The 19,651-nt window shown below is 39.3% G+C and overlaps 1 protein-coding gene across 1 annotated transcript in view; it reads left to right on the top strand.

The window, feature by feature from the left end:
• kif5ab (kinesin family member 5A, b) overlaps positions 1-19,651 on the top strand; it is a 118,447-nt gene that overhangs the window by 46,440 nt on the left and 52,356 nt on the right. Inside the window, exons 7-13 of the mRNA XM_084737190.1 lie at positions 1,377-1,464; positions 1,702-1,826; positions 5,375-5,479; positions 7,359-7,507; positions 11,067-11,215; positions 17,095-17,300; positions 19,376-19,444. Of these exons, the coding sequence (XP_084593316.1) occupies positions 1,377-1,464; positions 1,702-1,826; positions 5,375-5,479; positions 7,359-7,507; positions 11,067-11,215; positions 17,095-17,300; positions 19,376-19,444 (891 nt within the window). The remainder of the gene's footprint in view (positions 1-1,376; positions 1,465-1,701; positions 1,827-5,374; positions 5,480-7,358; positions 7,508-11,066; positions 11,216-17,094; positions 17,301-19,375; positions 19,445-19,651) is intronic.

The raw sequence follows: 19,651 nt of genomic DNA, 5'->3' as shown, positions 1-19,651 counted from the left end.
ATGTCAGTGATGTCAGTGGTGGAGAGTATGCAAGAAGGTGGAAATGGTGTGTGAATATTTTAAAGCGCATGAAATCACCAGAGGGAGAACTAAGGAAAACCGAAGTTGCCAGATTACCATCAAGATGCCTGCAGGGAGAGTGAGAGACAGAATGAGTTACTGAGCCAGATTTATCCTCTGGAGACACTGAGCCAAGTGTGCTAACCCATCCCATTCTGAGCCATCAATTAACACAGACACTGCTGACTGTACAGCAGGAACTGCTGGTTGCAGAGTCCTGCACGGGTCTGGTTTTGCAAATCTGCACCCAGCCACAGCCATGAAGCTCAGTACCAGAACTGAACCACTGGCAACAATTATCTCCAAGTGAAATCTGGACCTGTTATACTAAACACACATAGTAGCTCAGCTAGCTACGTCACTCAGCTGCAATGTGCCAAGCTTGAGGCAATCAAAATGCCTTTTGGCACTTTTTACAAGCAGTAAAGTCAGTGACATCATCGGTATTCTCACAGTTTTTAATTATATCAAATTTCTCCTAAACGTCCAACATGGCCTTTGACAATGTACTGTCCACAACTTGGTATTCTCCACTAGATACTTTTACCTATATGTCATCCATTCAGATGTACTAGCTAACAACTAGCTTACCTTGGTGTTAGACCAGTGACATCAAGTCACCTCAAGTCAAATTTTATTTATATAGCCAAAAATCACAAATCACAATTCACCTCAGGGAGCTTTAGAATAATATGTACAGAGTGCAACACCTCCTGTCCTGTAAACCCTTAAAATCGTAAGGAAAAACTCCCCCCCAAACCCTTCTAACAGCGAAAAACTGGATGAAACTTCAGGGAGAGCCACAGATGTGGGACCCCCTCCCAGGATGGACAGGTGTGCAATAGAGAGCATGTCCAGAACACAGCATCTCAAGGAATAAAACATTTAAGACAAAGTTTGTAATACATTTGTGTATGACAAGGACTTTAGTCTGTATCCATGTCAAACAACATCTGCTGTCACATATCAGCATAAGAAATCCCATTACTTGGCTGGATGTGACTTTAGGAGTCAAAATTGCTGTTTTACAATTTAAAAAACTCTAGTGACTGATTAGGCCAAAAACATTTTTGTTTTCACCCAGTGCCTGTCTGTATTTAGTTAATTTTTACCTGTGCCCAATGCAGGACTCTGGCTGGCTGTGCCTCAGAGTCGTGTCAATCTTGTCATCTAGCTAATCACTCTATGTCAGAAAGCCAGTAAGCTTATTTTCCAAAATGTCAAAAGTTCATTTGCGATTTGTTTGTTGGTGCAGATGTTTGTTTGTTTTCTTCACAGCACATATGAATGTTTGCTCATGTCTTCCTTTAAATAAGGGCTGCACAGAGCGATTTGTCACGAGCCCGGAGGAAGTGATGGATGTGATAGATGAAGGGAAGGCCAACCGTCACGTTGCTGTCACCAGTGAGTCACTCTCTTGATCTTCGTCATGTTCTGGCGCTCACGCTGTCAGACACTTCATGTCGGATTTTTTTTCACAGCGTATATTTAAAAATATTAAGGTGCAAAGGTGAGAAATGCATGAGGAAGGTGCAAATGAACATCTCCCTTAACAATGAGAGATGAGATATAATGAATTGAATGATGTTTTATATAAGGAGTCGGAATTAGAGTCTGTTGTCTCCTCACTTTGTTCTTTAGACATGAATGAGCACAGTTCCCGCAGTCACAGTATCTTCCTGATAAACATCAAACAAGAAAACGTGGAGACGGAGCAGAAGCTGAGTGGGAAGCTGTACCTGGTCGACCTGGCTGGGAGTGAGAAGGTAGGACGGATGGGGTCATTTCCTCTAAAAAAAATGTTTTATTAAAGTAATTAACTCAAAACATTGACAGTCAGCAAGAATTTGTAATAGTGGGTAGCACCAACAAGGATTCATTTTTAAACTCAATTAAATCATGTTTCAATTTAATGTTGCACCAAACTTTTAAACCAGCTTAATATTGAGAAAGACTAAATATAAACCTCTCTTTAACTTTTAAATAACTGCCTTTTTGAGATGGGTTGAGAAAAATAATTGAGATTCTCCAAGAAAGTTCAGGGACAGACTCAGCCCAATTGAGTTTAAGTGTTCTCTTCTTTCTTTCACTCCAGTTGATAATTTGGTCAACAAATTTTTCTCAAAGGAGAAATCAGAGCTCCTCTGCTGAGCCTTCATGGGTAGGATAACGAGGCTAAAAAACATTTTAGAATTTTTTTTTTTTTTTAAAGAAATAACAAGCAAACAATGCAACATTTAGTTAACTTTTTCACTAAAGTTTTTCTTTATTTGTTCATTTTGATTTGGGTAAGGAAGCATCTCCATATTGATTAAATTCTATTTAATTTTGGTTTACATCACTAAACTGAGATTAGTTTTATATTGCGCAAGAGAGATCATCTTATTTTTTAATCTGGATTTACTCATGTTAAACCTAATTTGCTGAACTCTGATTAGAACTAATTTTAGATTAAGTTAATCTTTGTTGGTGCAACCCAGACTGGGAAATGTTTTCAGACATGAAAGAAGCAGATAAACACTGTATTAAAGCTCTTAACTTCACCATTAAAGCATGTTAAAACTCTCACTGTATGGTACTGCACAACATTTTCATTAAATTCTCCATGATAAAGAATCTGCCTTAGAGACTGAGGACTGATTCTTATTTTCAGGGCTCTGTTTAGTGTGACACTGATGCAATATCAGGTCTTGTGTTTGCTCATTCTGAGGAATCCAATCTGTTCCACTGATCGAGACAAAAAAATCGTTTTCTGAGAAACTTTTTGAAAATTCTTTTTCTTTGTTTGGATAAGCTTTAAATGAGGTCTCAACCAAGACAGAGGTCAAATTGAAGGGAGCCACGAACAACTAATTGTTCCCCTGTTTCGGGGCCTTTTAGGTGAAATCTGAGTCAGCTTGCCTCATCACACCATCTATAAAACAATTTCTCTCCAGGACATAGGTCATACTCTGGAGAGCAGGCAGAAAACACATTAAAGGCAGAGCTGAACACGACCCTTGGCTCCTCGGGTGTGTAGTCTATAGTTGATAGTATTGATGCAAAATATAGGGGAGTGTGTACTTAGAGTATAGATGGCCGTACGGTCTGGATAGATGCTGACAACTGTGGTTTGTAGCTAATAAGTGCTGATGCTGCACTTGTAAGTCGTCTTGGTCATCCCTGGGGGTGAAGGAGGAAATGGTTCTGCTCAAACAACTTAGACATGAAAAAAAAAGAAAATATTGTTGAACAGGAAGCTGGTGCACGCTCCACAGAAGGCTTTGATAGGACAAGTTGCTCTCCTCTATAATTAAGCTGCTCATTATCTTGCTGTAAATAATTGTATCCCATGACGATTATGACACAATATGGTGTGCCTTTCCTATTAAAGCAAAATGTCTGGCTTAAACTGTCTCAAAGGCTGGTTGACATTCAGTGTTTCCTCAATTTTTCTAACATTTTATGATGAAGTGCATACTGTAAATGCTTTATTTGACAGGTCTGTAATTTTTGTATTATTTTATTTTATTATATTTTAGAACAGACAAGACACTACAAACGTGCAAACAATACCAACACTGTGGCACAAGCAGTGTTATGGAATAGAAAGGAAGGAATAGAAAAAATGGACTAATAGCAGCAATAAATGAAAACAAAAGGTAGATATTCTCATACAAAATACAAATAAGAGTAGACTGAAAAGAAAAGGAAAAAAATCCAAAACCAAATCTGTGAAGTATAACCACCCATTTCCACGAACCGTTTGATTTCTAGCTTTTAATTTCCTTAAAAAGGAACGTAATTTTCTGTACTCAACACAGGGACAATAGAGACACATTTCTGAGACAGTTATCTGATTTTCTGAGGGTCGTGCTGAGTTTATACTGCAGGCAGCTGTTGGTTTCCAGAGGATTTTACTTGAAAGCTCCATTTAAACATGAGTAAACACTCATTCATTATTTTTTATTATTGAAAACTTTATTCACCACACATATTAAATAGTATGCTTGTCTTATTCAAGCTTGGCATTTTTGTTGCATGTTCAGCTGACTTGTGCACTGATTAAAAGAGTCTCTGGTTAAGCTAATAGTTACACTAGAAACAGACAACTTTTCAGCCCCAAGCATTTTCAAGAAGTATATTTTGAGTTTTGCTATAGTGGCAACAACAACAGGTGCTGGGTTGATATCTGTTACCCCGTTGATAAGTGTTCCCTCTTGCCTTCCCCTGCTATGCCTAATTATAACCTACTCCTCAACCGTGGAGGGCACCACTACAGGAAACACTAGCTGATGGGGGAACTCACTTTAACACAACACCGCATCGCTTTCCTTTTCCCCAGAGTCAGAGCCCAGCATCGATAAGAAATAATCATGACCACTGTGAAATAAGAGAAGAGAAAGAAGCATATTCAATGAAGAGGACCACTGAAATGGTCACAATTCTATATTGAAGTTGGGAACAAGCGTAAGATATTGTAATGATTTGCATGAGGGCTGCACAATTAATCAAAATATTACTGAAACTGCAATAGGGCCATCTGCGATATTCAAATTGCAGAAGCTGGATTTTTTTGATAAAGGAAAAATATGTGATAAAACAGCATTATAATGAAGTACCGTGGTGCTGCAGAGATGCTCTGACCTACAAATCTTGTTCTCCTGATGTAACAAAACATGTTTGTTTGATGTAGACCACAACAAATGTCACGTCATAATGATTGAATTTTTCTTCTTGGTGAAAATGAAAAAAGTGATGCAAAAGTGATTGCAACCAACAAACGTTGTCAATATCTGTCAAAATAATTGCAGTGTATTTTTACCACATCATGCAGCCCTAATGTAGCATTACTGCCTTGCACCAACCGGGGTTGGCGCCAGGTTGGAGTGGGGAGTGACATTAAAAGATAACATGAAGACGCATGAATTTGTTCATTAATTTAGTCTATAATGCATACATACATACATAATTTTGCCTGGTGACAGACAGATGAAAGAGCAGCTTAGAGGAAACTAAACATTTAAACTGCATGGTGTCATTTTCCTATAGCAATTATACTGTGCAATCAACATTAAGTTCATAAATCAAAAAAGTTGTCTCATATAACTGATTAATTGGAAGTGTTGCAACTGAGCACTGCATTTGCATTTTTCCTATAATTAATTCAAAATGACACAGTTATCTCCAGGAACCTTCACAAATGATTTTGTTTATGTAAAATTAAATGAAACTCTAGCACCTGTAAAATAAAGCATGGCAGGAAAACAAACACTTTTTTGCTGATAATGTAGGTTTTGAACTAATTCCTCCAACGTATGTGTATCTGTGTCAGGTCAGTAAGACAGGTGCAGAGGGAGCGGTGCTGGATGAGGCCAAGAACATCAACAAGTCTCTGTCGGCCCTGGGGAACGTCATCTCAGCCTTGGCCGAGGGAACGGTATGGCGGAAAAAAAAATTCTGCAGTCTTTCTCACTGTATCTGTCAGACCACTAGTGATTTGTAGCTGCTTATGTTTTTGTTTATACCGACTTGCTGCCAGAGCAATGACTCGACTCAAAATTGAGTTGAGGCTGCAGTAAATTAGGTGAACGTATTAGATTAGAACAGACTAAATGTGTTCGATGTCTTCAGTTTGTTTAGTTTCAAATGACACCAACAGTCACTCAAAGTCAAATCAGAGAGTATAATAAATCAGCCCAGTTTGTCTCATTAGGAATACATCCATAACCCTAACAACCCTAATAACCATAACCCTACCTTAAAGGAATAGTTCAACATTGTAGACTTTATGCTTATTTGCTCTGTTGCAGAGAGTTAGATGAGAAGATTGATACTGCTCTCATGTCTGTACAGTAAATGTTAAGCTATTGCCAGCTATCTTAGCTTAGCATAAAGATTGGATACAGGGAGGAACAGCCGGCCTGACTCTGTCCAAAGGTCTGGGGAGGGTTGCACCATCCTAACTACTGATTTTAATTGCTAAGTCAGTCTTTGTAAAACCAGTCTTTAGAATGGACTTCAGGTTGTTTGCTCCAACCAAACCAGTCTTACACGCCCGGTCTTAGCGATGCATGTGAATGCTCACAGGAGAATGGTTGTTGCCTAGCAGTGTGTGTTTCTAGCATGCATTGTTAACAATCTCCCACTGTCTCACTAATTTTAGCTAATCATTTGTAATGTGCAAGAATGTTATAGAGATTCAGAGAAAAAGAAAAGGAAATTTCATGGACACCGAGATAAGAAAATTGAGCTTCGCAGCCAAGCACAAGAAAATCCTGACTGCCAAGCAGTCCAATACTTAATAAGAAGAAGCAGTCAGTTTGGAGAGAAATAACAGCCATTAATGATGATTGTTCAGACTTGCAGCCGTTATTCAGAAGACAATGTACAGAAGAAGAGGAAAGACCTCCTGAGCAAGGGAAAGAAAGATGTTTCTTTGTGTTGTTTAAAGTATAAAAACTATAGAATTATGAACTATGAAGCTAAACTATAGAAACGGTTTGGTTGGTTGCAGCTTCATATTTACCCTACAGACACACAGTGGTATTAATCCTCTCATATGACTCTCAGGAAGACAGCAAATAAGTGCACATCTGAAAGTGTTTATATATTCCTTTAACAATATTTTATTTTCCATAACCAGTCTTTACCTGATTTTAACTGTACCATAGTTGCCATGCACTTACTTAAAAAAAAATGCACCATAGAGATTAAAAATAACACCCTATCTTAACATAATCCGAGGTTTTGCTGAATCTTCCATATTGACATTCCAGTCTTGCAGTTGAATTGGATGAATGCTGCAGTGACATGGTAGCTGTTTTTCTGTCCCCTCATCTATAATCCACAATGCTGCTGCAGCTGGTGGCTTGTTTCCATATAAGCAACCAGAAAATTCACCCACTCAATCCATTCTGCGCCCACTGCACACTGTAGCCCTTCCAAGCTTCATCATCGTAATTAAAACATCTCTTACTATTAAACAACTCTTAGGGAACTCTCATAAAGTGAAAATGCTCACAGACTGCGAGTGCCTTACAAATTCATTCATTCTTTATTCATTGAGCGAGGACACAGTCTTTATAAAGATGTTCTAAAGGTTAAAAAGGTAATGCTGTGAATGATGTGGCAGACAAAGAGAATCCTTGTCTTTCTTTGTTCTGTGCTGCTGCTCACAGCAGCATATTTTTCATTTTTCAGAAGACTGGCACGTGCACGGTGGTGCAGCAATTCAAATCCATCTTTTAATCCTCTTCTATCTGTCTTTTTATGCCTTTTGTTTCCCTTTTGTCCCTCCTATCTTTATCTCTTTGCAGAAATCCCACGTGCCGTACCGTGACAGCAAAATGACGCGCATCTTACAGGACTCGCTGGGCGGGAACTGCCGCACCACCATGTTCATCTGTTGCTCTCCCTCCAGCTACAATGATGTGGAGACCAAATCCACCTTGATGTTTGGCCAACGGTAACTTGCCTCCATGCTAAGCAGTAGTGGTAGCCATGGGCTGCAGCCCAACACACATCTTAGTCTCGCTCAGCTGCAGCTGTTTGGATGTTTTTCTACTCAAATCTTCCCAACTCAGATATGCTGCTCACATATTACTGCCTCCTGCTTTGCTTTTTTTGACGACCAGCTCCCTGCTTTGGAGGCTTTGGTCTGTGTTGCAATTTGATTCCCGATCGTGCTGGGTTTGCTTAAAGAGCATCCGTTCTAATCTTAAGGGTAAGCTGCACTCACACAAGCAGAGATTTGGATTGCTTGCCAGCTCTCCACTTCTATTGCTTATTGTGAACTCAAAAAACCCACAGATGGAAAGAAAGATCCCCAAAAAAGGCTCCTTATGCATCTCAAGCTTTTCTCTCCTACAAATGAGTTCCTTGAATAGGGACTGACATGAGAGTTGGCTGAAATAAATAATGTATGACTGAGCAAAGGGAGTGACAGAATCCACAGCAGACATTTGAATTTTACTGAGCGGAAAATTTGGTCTCTTATCTCCCTCTGTCAGCCAAAGTACTGAAGCCATTCAACACCACCATTAATCTCTGTCTTAAAATCAATATAACACCAAATATACTATGGCACAATATTAAGCAAATTTTTGTCACAGGTTTGAGGGGAAGCCAGAACATTAAAAGCAGGCTACTGAAATTTAGTGTGTATGTTAGGGTTAATTTTAGGGTTTTTGTTACTATAGAGGTTCTGCACATGATGTCACATCACAGTGTGCAGAAATGACTGCAGTTACTCCCACTGCGTGTCAAAAAGACAACCGAGTAGCAGTATTAGAGCTTGAATGCTGCGAAAACACAGAAAATCCATCCGAAATGGGAAAGAGCTGTTGTATGATTGACTGAACAAATTCAACAAGTTATCGGGTGATCTTTTTACAAACTGCCAAAAGCTAAAGAAAAGAGAAGCAAATGTCAAAAAAAAAAAACGTGAATTTGCTGTTTTGTGTCAACTATGTTAGATTTTGGGGTAAACTCATCCTGTAAAGTTAGAATGTGCAACGTTGTTTGTGAATACGCCATTAAAAGTTGGCCTCTGTAAAGCACAAATAAACAGGCCAACACCTTCACACAACACCATACTGTGTGTGAATACAGCCGAAGCAATTCTCTGTCTGCTCCACCTGTGTGTGTGTGTGTGTGTGTGTGTGTGTGTGTGTGTGTGTGTGTGTGTGCGTGCGTGTAAAACTTTCCATGCAGCTCTCAGAAGAGAACAAAGACAGGGAAAGCGATATAACTGTTGGTCCCTAGGTTTTTACAAGGTTCTGACCTCAAAATCTGCACGCTGTATTAGCTGAGGGCTACCCACCCCAGAACGCCCAGAAGCATTTTGAGTAAAGCAAAACATGAAAAAATAATAAAATGCAGTCAGAGGGCAGAGTCTGTGCAGATACAGACACCACCACACACTTCTAGTGACTCAAAAGTAGGGTTGGACATCGAGTACCGATTCCAAATAAGAATGGATTCTAAAACTGCACTTCTAGAGAATCATTAAGAAATTTTAATTTCAATTCTGCTGAGCAGTTCCTACACAAATTTCACTCACACTGGTTTCAAATTAAAGTGTGTACAGTGAACACCTATGGTATATCGACCTGGCTATCTGTCTATAGACATGGAAGTTGAATATATGGGTGTCTTCCTGTCCCCTAATGTATATTTAAATCGAGAGTCTAGCATTATGCTCAGTTAAGTTACCAAGGTGTTGCTAGGTTGCTTGACTAGCAGGTCAAATTGTTTGAGTCTCGTAACAATCACCTCAATTTAGCAAATTCCGTGCTTCGAAATGCTTTACAAGAAAGGGATTCTCTCTATTGTTACAGTAAAGTGGCCCAAAATATCACCCCTAAATATTCAAGAAACCAGAAAAGCAAAATTGTAATGGTTATCTAGCTGACAATAGCTGAAATGAGTGTTTCTGCTGGTAACATTTATCAGTGGTAGTCAGTGTTTCACACTTCTCTGCTGTGAAAAATGCAGGAGAACACTCAAAGAATTGGAATCAAGAATCGTTAAGAACCAAACGATATCCAACCCTGGTCATAAGTGATGATTTCGACTCTAAATCATCACTTATGACCAGGGTTGGAACATAGTTAACATGGTTCCTCTAAATTTTAGAGGAACTATGTTAATATGAGTCTGTAGCTTGTTTTATAGATTGTTTTATAGAAAGATGTTGCTGATTATGCTTTTAAGTTCCATACTGTATTGACTAATATTGCTGATTCGTTAAATAATTGCCATCTTTCATTTATATTCCATGTAAGTGAGGCTTTTCTTCTACAAACATGCATCACACTGTGCAGCCTCACTCCTGACAGCAAACGTCAGTGCTGCTACATGCAAATATGTCTCTCCAATATTGTGATAAAATCAAAATATCTGTACAAACCAGTCCATATACAACCAGAATATCCTTTTGGTGTCCTTGTCACTTCAATTTTGGCAACAAATCCCACCACGAAGCAACGCTATGCCCAAACGTCATTTGTATGCCCTCTTTGCTTTGTGTATTTCCCCAGGGTTGGAATCAGGTACACACAAATGTCAGGAAACATGATTCCTGGCCACATTTCAATGTCCATACACCACTGAGTCAGCGGTGAGTTGTGAATGGTGAATCCATCTGCCTTTAGTTTAAGCAGATAATAGTTTGTTTTACTCTCGATTTCACAGTTTCCCTATTAAAGGCAGCCATGCTGCAGGATGTTTTACCACAGTGAAGTCAGTGCATACCCTCTATTAGAAAAAGAGATTCTGTGGTTGAACGGTTTGGGTACGTAGTGTATCGATGCACTACATAAATAAACCATTACCACTTTGCTTAACATTAACTTTATTGCCACCCGATGTTTGATTATCAGCGCTATCCAAACAAAGACTTATCTATATTCTGATGTGATGAGATAAATTTAGATTGGACTGTTTATATTGCTAATATCGTGGAATAAAAGAATAAGCACAACAGTGTTTTCTCACTGGACTGTGAAATTAAGTGATAGCCACCGATGTGAAATTCACAGCCACAGCTGAGTGCTGCTGCAGCCATAGCATCATGAATGTTTCAACTGCATGACGACACCTATTTGCGTCATAATTGAGCAATAATTTATAGCCACATGCAGTACTCTGTCCACATGCAGCACTCTCTCCACATACAGTACCCCTGTTATGAAACGTATGAGTGCTATATTTTCATGTGAATATGCCATAAGAGGTTTGTACATTGTGAATTCTTGCCTGCGTATACCTCCCTCTGCCTCCATGCACCATCAAACACAGTTGGCAGAAACCCAATTTGCATACCAATTAATGAGATGCAAGCCCATTTTCATTGAGCAGCCAGGGCTGAAATACCCTTGTTGACAGTTCCTCTATTCTCTGCTGTTCTCTCACACTTTTACCCCCTACTTTCTGCATATTCTCCTCTCACATTCTCCTATTCTCACACTGTTTCTTCCTCGTTCTCCCTTCCCTGCTCTTTCCCTGTTTCTGCCCCCAATTAGAGCCAAGACCATTAGAAACACCGTGACAGTGAACCTGGAGCTCACAGCAGAGCAGTGGAAGAAGAAGTACGAGAAGGAGAAGGAGAAGAATAGGTCACTGAAGGAGACCGTTCAAAGACTGGAGGCTGAGCTGAACCGCTGGAGGAACGGTAATGCTCGCACCGTTATCACAAAAACACAGAATATCCAAGAGCCATTCTTTCAGGAAAACCACTGAAAATTGTTGACCATGCAGGCATTTTGACATTATCTGAACTTTTTGTATTTAATGGCAGCATAATATTTATATTTTTAGCCACGCATGCAGTGTTGTGGCAGGCTCACCCTTTTGGTCCAGACTGAAATATCCGAAGTGCTATTGGATGGATTGCTGTGACATTTTGTACAGACATTCATGGTCCCCAGAGGATGAATCCTAATGACTTTTGCGATCCCCTGACTTTTCATCTAATACCACCAATTGGTTGACATTTATGGTTTTGAGTTTATTGTTTATTACAATCCCTCAGGATGTACTGAAATGATGCAATAATCTCCAAGAGGGTATGGTTTATTGCATTGTTTGCGATGTGCCTGAACACGTCCCTTACCAGTTTTAAAATTGCTGTAAGACAAGGGCTTGTCTGGCTTATTGATTTTATAAAATGGTTACTACATATACCTGGCAATTTTTCATGAAATAAAAAATATCTGCTAGTTGTTTAGGGTTACCAAGCAACACACAGACACAGTGGAAAACATGCATAAAGATTTGCTTGATTCTTAACATTTATCTGGATATTGCCATTAATTGTGCAGTTGTTGAAGTTGTGTTAAGTTATGTTAGTTCGCTGTTTTGGCACAGGTGTGTTATAATTATGCAGGGATATTTCTCAAGCATCTTCTCTTGTCGTTTGGGTGCCAGTGAGATTGCAAGGACGATTCACACCTATGCTCTGTCACTTACATGGTTCCTCTTACATGCAAACTAGCTAAAATTACATTGTTAACTTACCACAGATTGTTGGTTCGGTTTGTTTGTTTTGATGGAAATAAAAGATTGGTGGATTTGGCGGCAGGAACAAAAGGTAGCAGGCTATTTTGCTAATGAAAATGACAGGACACATCCCTGCAGACTACCTCTTTATTTTGTCCACATCTTTGTGGATTTTTTGGTGCTTTTTTTGAATGACAGCTTTGTGTTTTTCTGATCATATTGATCTTGGGGGATGATGAATCACCACATAGTCTGTTTAATGTTCCTGACCTTGTTTCTTGACTTTTCCAGCTTTTCAATTTTTCATTTATTTCAGTCTCTCCTTTCTTTTTTATCATCCTCCTCTATCTCTTTCAGCCATTCATCCACGCTTAGCCAAGCCAGTAAATCAAAATCCACAGCAAAATCTGATACTTTGAAAGAATTTTTGGTGCAGTAATACTGATATAATGCAGGCACTGAAGCATTTTACAACAGCTTTGAATATGGCTCAGCCAATCACAGTCAAGGATGGGACCTATCCGTTTTATAATATCTTTTTATATACTACAGTAAGCATCATGTTAGCATTTAGCTCAAGACACAGCTATATAAGTATAGCCTCACAGAGCTGCTAGGATGGCGCAAAACTCTTAGTTTTAAATTACTGTAATAAATTACCCAACATGGATTAAATTTAATCCCAGAAAAATTCAGAATTAACATAATTTGTCATTGTGGAACAAATTATTTACTTGCATCTTCCAACTCATCCCTGATTTCCTTCTAAACCCAGTCCTTTTTAGTATATCCCAATAAAAAGGATGCTGTGGATCATATAAAATGTACCGCTTCTCAAATTAAGTCTCTCTAAGTTAGTCCCTCGTCATCTATGTTGATTGCTGACTGGTGGTGAAATAGAATCGTCAACATCAGGGTCAATTTTGACCAAAGAAAATAGGTTGGAGATTAAGCCTGTGCACAAAACTAAGCAAAAATAGAACCCAGGGTAAGCATTTTTTCAAACAAGGGACACATCACTAGGTTGTTCATTAATGCACAGAGTAGATTATGATTCCTTTGTTTGCATAGTTTGCATTGTTTCCACTTTGGAAGAGGTGTAATGAGAAGTGTGGTATTTGCAGGCACTAGCTTGTGCTGGAGAGTGTCGAGAGTCCAGTCCAGAAAACACAGCTTCTACACGGCTCCCTGTAGAAAAACATCTCCACTGCGTCTCTTTGTAGGAGTACTTAGTTACAGGAATGAAAATTTTGCCATCCTGTTAGCCTGCAGACATTATTTTTCAGTCCACGTAGGTGCAGACTTAACCTCATTTGATATCATCTGAATACATGCCAGTGGTGATATGTGAGGAGAGCAGCCAAACAGACGTGCTGGACTCGTTCCCAAAACACTTAAAACTCCCTTTTTGGCTGTTTCTGTTCCATATTATGCAGACTTCTACACTTTGTATAATTTGGTTTCCCTTACAGTGTGCTTCAGGCAAGAAGAACACTGAGGGCTTTATGTTTTATGAATCCTTATGTATTAGCAATCCTCACGGTGATACGGGCTAATCGCATCTACAGAAAAGTCTTAAGTCACTCATCCTCTGTCATGTCAGCACAAACACACACCTGTGTCAGTGCAGAAACACAAGCACATGAAGCACTGCATGCACACACACTCACTGTTAATTACCCACACACACAGACACGCACACTTCTAAGCATCCTCTCCTGCTGGACTGTAGGTCAATTCAAATGTCAGCACTCTCAATGGTAGTGATCGGTTGACATTCAAGCCATGTAATGAATCCTGTCTAATGTTTTTCTTGAAGCTCATCCCCTCAGTGCTTGACCTGAATTTTAAAAATGCTGTAACACATCTTTATTGAACACCTATCAGTGAAAATTATTCCTTTTATTGCTGCTTCAGCCCCACTCAGTTACTCTCATTCTCCTACACACACAAACACACACACATACACACAATCTCTCCCTCCACTCTCTCTTCCCCTGTATCTCTCTCACAATTTAGTGCTTTTAATTTCCTAATGGATCATTTTGACAACATCGTTGCCCCTATTCCCCCCTCACTGCTCCCTATATTGTTGCCCACCTCAGGCCAGGAACTCCCCGGGACGAATGCTGTTGACCTCCGTCTTGTACCACATTACTCGACTCTTTAGTCAAGGATGGCCCAAAGACAGGAACAGCTGTCTCATACAGTAAATTCCACTTCATTTCCCCCTTCCACACCCCTCAGCGGGGATCTCTTGTAGTGTGCAATCACGTGGTTTCAGACTTTTGTCGCATTTAATCAGCTGTTTTATTGATCAGCAGAACACCTCTAACTGGACAAGAACACCTAATCAGTGATCAGAATCACTGCTGAGTGTATGGTCTCATGTATGGATTATTTTGACCTTGTCTTAAAGGGTCAAAGCTCTTAATTGATCCCAATTGATCCTCTTCTGTCAAGTTATATTATATCAGTGAAATGAGTGCTGTGAAATCCTGAAGTCACACGAAAGTACAGGATCGCTTCCCAAACGGTTCAGATGCAATCTTGGAGCTCATCGGCTTCTGATGTCAAATAAGACTCTGGGGACAAAGGTCAATGTTTCAGGGCTTCCGGTGTAGCCAGCTGATATCCAGATAATGGATATCATGATGATAACAGATTTTTGCATCAAGACTTCCTCTTCTGCACGCTGGTCAAGGGTTACAGTCCAATTAGCAACTTGAGATGTGAGAATGGAGATGGATTTGAGAGGCAACATTCACAACCGGATTATATCAGCATCTGAATGCAGGTATATTTTTTAAAAAGGTGATAAAAAGCTAAAATTGTCATCAGATGATTGCTAATGTGTTCTGCCTCGTTTGCTCTGCACATGAAATCATGAAGTGTTTACCTGCAGCCAAAGAATCCTCAAATATGATCCATTAATCCCACTCAGACTACAAAGAGGAACCTGAATGCTTCTGACACCAAACTCTTGCCCCTACAGATTGTGCATTCATATGCAGATCATATCTAAGAGAGATTGTGCAACAAAACAAAAATTGGAAGGAGTCTATTGAATGCAGAAAAGTGACAACAGTTAATACACTAAATATATGCACAAAAACAGGCACTTAATGATATGAAGTACACAGGAAAGGTGTTTCAAGCTTAGTTCTTTTCCTCAGGCAGCATCAAGAGGTTTGTGCTGATGTGTCTTTAGAAACAGTGAAAAAGCAGAAAGTGACATGACATGTGCTGTATATCATAGCACAAAACTGTGATTGTCATCCTTGCCTCCATGAATTTATGTTTATTCACAACTAAATTGAAACAATAAACGCCATTTGAAGGAAAGGTAATGACAAGTGGGTTACATTTTCTATTGACATAGTGAAGAAATATTAATTAATGTATCTGGTAAATCTCAAAAATATTGTACAGCATCAATCAAATGCTTTCTGACAGTGAATTAAAAATTTTGGCCGATGCTGTTTGCACCCAGTTGGAATAGCTACTGTGTCTATTTGCACCCAGGGTGGAATAGCCTATGTGGTTATTTACACCTGGCTGTAAAAAGCCTGACATGGGGGAAACAAGTCTGGACTGGTGTCTGCAACCTTAAAATCATGATCCTTAAACCTAAGCAAGTACTTTTGTTTCATAAACTTTTTGCCTAAACCTAACCAAACTGCAGCTAAAATAAATAATTAAAAAAAAATGTAATTAACAGATATCACTGGCACAGCTGTGAAACAATATTGATCCAGGTCGGGCCTCAAACTCTGCTCTCCCTCAGGTAAGCACTGTGCTTAACCCAATCATCCATCACAGCCACTTATCTGTGGTGAATTTGTTGCTTATTAGCAACCCAGCTCTCACTGGGTACAAATAGACACTTTTTTTTTCAGTCAAGTTATTCAATCTTACAATAAACTGCTTGTAGTGATCACAGCAGTCCCTCCACTGCTCTCTACAATAGACCCATTTTTGTCTTTTTGAGAGGACAGCAGATCTTTCAGGGAGACAGCAGGTCAACAGTATATTCCACAAAGACGTGTTATACATCATTTGAATGCTGGGAATCTGGAGATTAATTTGAGATGCAGCTCAGCACTCTGTGTCAAGACTTTCTAGTCATAAATCTTTAATAAACACTGTGTTTTGATTAGCCGCCTATTAGCTTACTACAGCTAATAGGCGGTAATGTCCACCAAGGACATCGGCGTCCTAGTGGAGTTTAAGAGGTTAAGGTATTCTGGTCTGGTTTAATACAGACAAAGTCCACAGTGACTTGAGACAGAACGTGTTTATTAATATTTAACCGAGTGCTTTTGTTGCCTAAATATAGCCACAGACAGGATTCATGATGTGAACCCTGATCTCTGTTGTCAAAGTCCTGCTCCTTGTATCCCATTTAATCATATATAAACATAATTTCTGGGAAACAGGTTGCTATGTCTGTCCTTATGAATAATGTAAGTTGTGTATATGTTGAATATGTGAATTATGCAAGAAGATCATTTTCTTTACCAATAATGTAAGCATCCCACTATTGTGTTTTATGTATGGTTTTGCGCTATGAAGTATTTATCATCATCACCTCGTGCTTTTATCCTATTCTGAGCGACACATCAGCATAAAACCCTCGATGCTGCCTGAGAAAGAGCACTGAGCCGGAAACACATTGCAGTCCAGAGCAGCAGTCAGTCCAAGGCTTTTTCTGTGTTCTTCATGACATTAAGTGCCTGTACTTGAGCATAATCAGCACACTTTTAGACAACCTTTTTCTTTGTGAATTACTGGAGGAGTCTGAGGCAAAGACAGACACAAGACATCTGACATGTTAATGTTTTACAGCTGTGGTAATTTGTAGTGAAAAGGAAGCTCATTTACAGCACAGAAACATCTCAAACCTGAGATCTAAATGTGTTCGTGAGTAAGCAAAGGACATATGCTCAAGATTAACTCACTGATCCTTTTTTAGCACGTTAATCCATAGGGGGGGGATTTGCCAGAGATAACAGCAACACCAAAAATCTATATTTTGTCCCTCGACTTTAGGTGAGGATGTTGTGCTAGAGCATCTGAGCCCAGAATCAGAGGACGTCCCCCTGGCGCCTCCCGAATCCGAGGAGCCGCTTCTTGACATCTGCAGCCCCTGTAGCCCTTGCTCGCTCGCCTCCTCCATTGTGGTTCACATCTCTGAGGAGGAGCGGCAGAAGTATGAGGAGGAGATCCGCAAGCTTTACAAACAGCTGGATGATAAGGTGATGAATGGACCGTTTGTGTGCATGAATATAGAGCTGTGCACACAAGATTTGTGAGGTTTCTATAATGGTATGCACACATTAATACAAAGAGTATATAATACATGTATTATTCATGTAAATGATTTCAGGATCAGACACATAATAGTGACTAATCTCACCATTAATAAGAGTAGATGCCATTGGGAAAATAGTAATGTTCTACAATGAAAAACATTAAAGCTTTCATTTATTGAAAACATCATCTGTGCACATGTATGCTGCACGCCACAGGGCTGTAATATGTAATCTTAATGCTTTTATCTACAGGTACTCTATTATGTTCCACAGCAGTGGCACATCCCTTTACGATGCATATGAGGAAACATAAATAACCTCTTTTGACATTTCACACAGGTGTATTGCTGCACATTGCAATCCTTAGGGATGCATACATTTGATTTTTTTTATCTCTACCTTTGTGATACACCAGCTATAGGAGACTTTTTTATTACTTTATTGCAGCTTTTTACATTTGAAGCTATTAGCTTCATCACTTTTTTTATTCATACTGCCACATTTGTGCATTTTTACAACAGTTAGGACAAAATGAAGGTGAGGCAGAGAGAAAAAGAAAAGAGAAAGAAGCGAAGGATTCCTGCTACATTCAGTATTGTACTTAGTTTTACTGTTCCACTCCATCTATTTCTCTGACCCATTTCCCCCAAATCTTTTTCAGCACTGTGTAGAAATAAAAAATATGTGCATGGTTAGCTCCCTGCTCCCCACATTTCCCTGCCCTGCCTGAATGCATTTTGTAGACTGTATTTTTGATTTGACTTTTGGTGTTGCGAAAACGCTTATGTTAATTTTCCAGGAGAAGTCTTTCCAATGTTTTGATTGTGTTTTTACATGCTTTTACATGCTTCTTTCCAATGTTCTTCCAAAATTGTCATTGCGAATTCAAATTCCCATTTCTCTTTGGTGTTGTCCACTATGTGTCCTGCAGGATCTGATACAGTTTGGAGATTTTCACCGTCTTTGTTTTTGCTTAGACGTTCCAGTAACCCATGCATGTGCTGTTTCTTAAATTAATTACATTTAGTTACTGTGTTTCAAACAAATCTATAGTAAACTTAATGTAAGATATTCTGAATTATATTTTAAGGGTATTTATACACAGAACAGACTGTATTTTATCTTACATTCTTACATGCAGTGTAATCTTGGTTACAGACTGTTACTGACTTTTCTCAAATGCTATTGAAACTAATGCATATCTCTCATTTATACAGTGTATAAATGTAGTGTGTGTAGTGTATGGGGCTATAATCCTGTCTAAATCCAGTGTGTCTTTCAATTTGAGGGGATGAATCATTGATTTAATTTCAGATTTTATAATGGTTTCCCTCAAAACCTGTTTTTTTGTGTAATAACCCTGTCAAAATTCCCCAGCCAATGGAATACCAGGTTTAGTGTTGAACAATGAAATGATCCTTGCCTCACTGCGGGTGTGTTCACATTAAAGCGACCCTTACGGGCAGCAGTTACTTTTTAACTGGGTTCATCCACTCCCGCCCTCCAAGGCTAATGAATTAAAGAGAACATGCACGCTACGAGGCAGGGATTATTTCATTGGTCAGCACTGTACTGTGCATTCTATTGGTTGGGAAATTTTGACAGGATTCTTCTGCAAAAAATCTAAGAGGAAAAGGAAATCTGAGAGCAGACGCACACAGAAGCAGCCTAAGTGTTAAGAGAGGGGGTGAAGTAGGAGTGCAGGAAATCTGTGCAAGCAACAATATATCTGAGTGCAAGCAAGCAGTCTGAGCAGAAGCAAAGCAAGTCTAAGTGCAAGAAGGGGTTATTTGAGTGCGACGGCAGGGTTTTGTGGGAAAGCATTACAAAATCTGCTCTGAGAAAATGCTCTCAAAGCAAAAGTCCACCTTCTTGAATAGATAGAAAAAAAGGGCTGGCTGAAAATTTATAGCTGTGATTGAACATGGAAGTAAAAAGATGTCTGTACTGTACCAGTGTGTAATCCATAACACTGTAAATGAACTGTTTCTCTTCCATGTGTCTCTTTGTTACTAAAGGATGACGAGATCAACCACCAGAGCCAGATGGTTGAGAAACTGAAGGAGCAGATGCTCGACCAGGAGGAGGTAAAAGACCTTGGTTTTACATCCTTTCATCAGTTTGGTTAAACGGCCCCGCAGTAGGCAGCACCTGCAAATGTGGCAATCAAGACCCACAATTTGAATAGAGCTCAGCCGTGAGAGGTTTATTATCTTGCCCTTGAGATGAGTGAGGGAAAAAAAAGAACAATTTTCAGGTGCCAAAAAGCACTTACAGAACATAAAGCATTATTG

The sequence above is a fragment of the Lutjanus erythropterus genome, chromosome 2, assembly GCF_056507025.1.
Source record: "Lutjanus erythropterus isolate fLutEry1 chromosome 2, fLutEry1.hap2, whole genome shotgun sequence".
Lineage (NCBI taxonomy): Eukaryota > Metazoa > Chordata > Actinopteri > Lutjaniformes > Lutjanidae > Lutjanus > Lutjanus erythropterus.
This window is presented reverse-complemented; position numbering and strand designations above follow the sequence as displayed.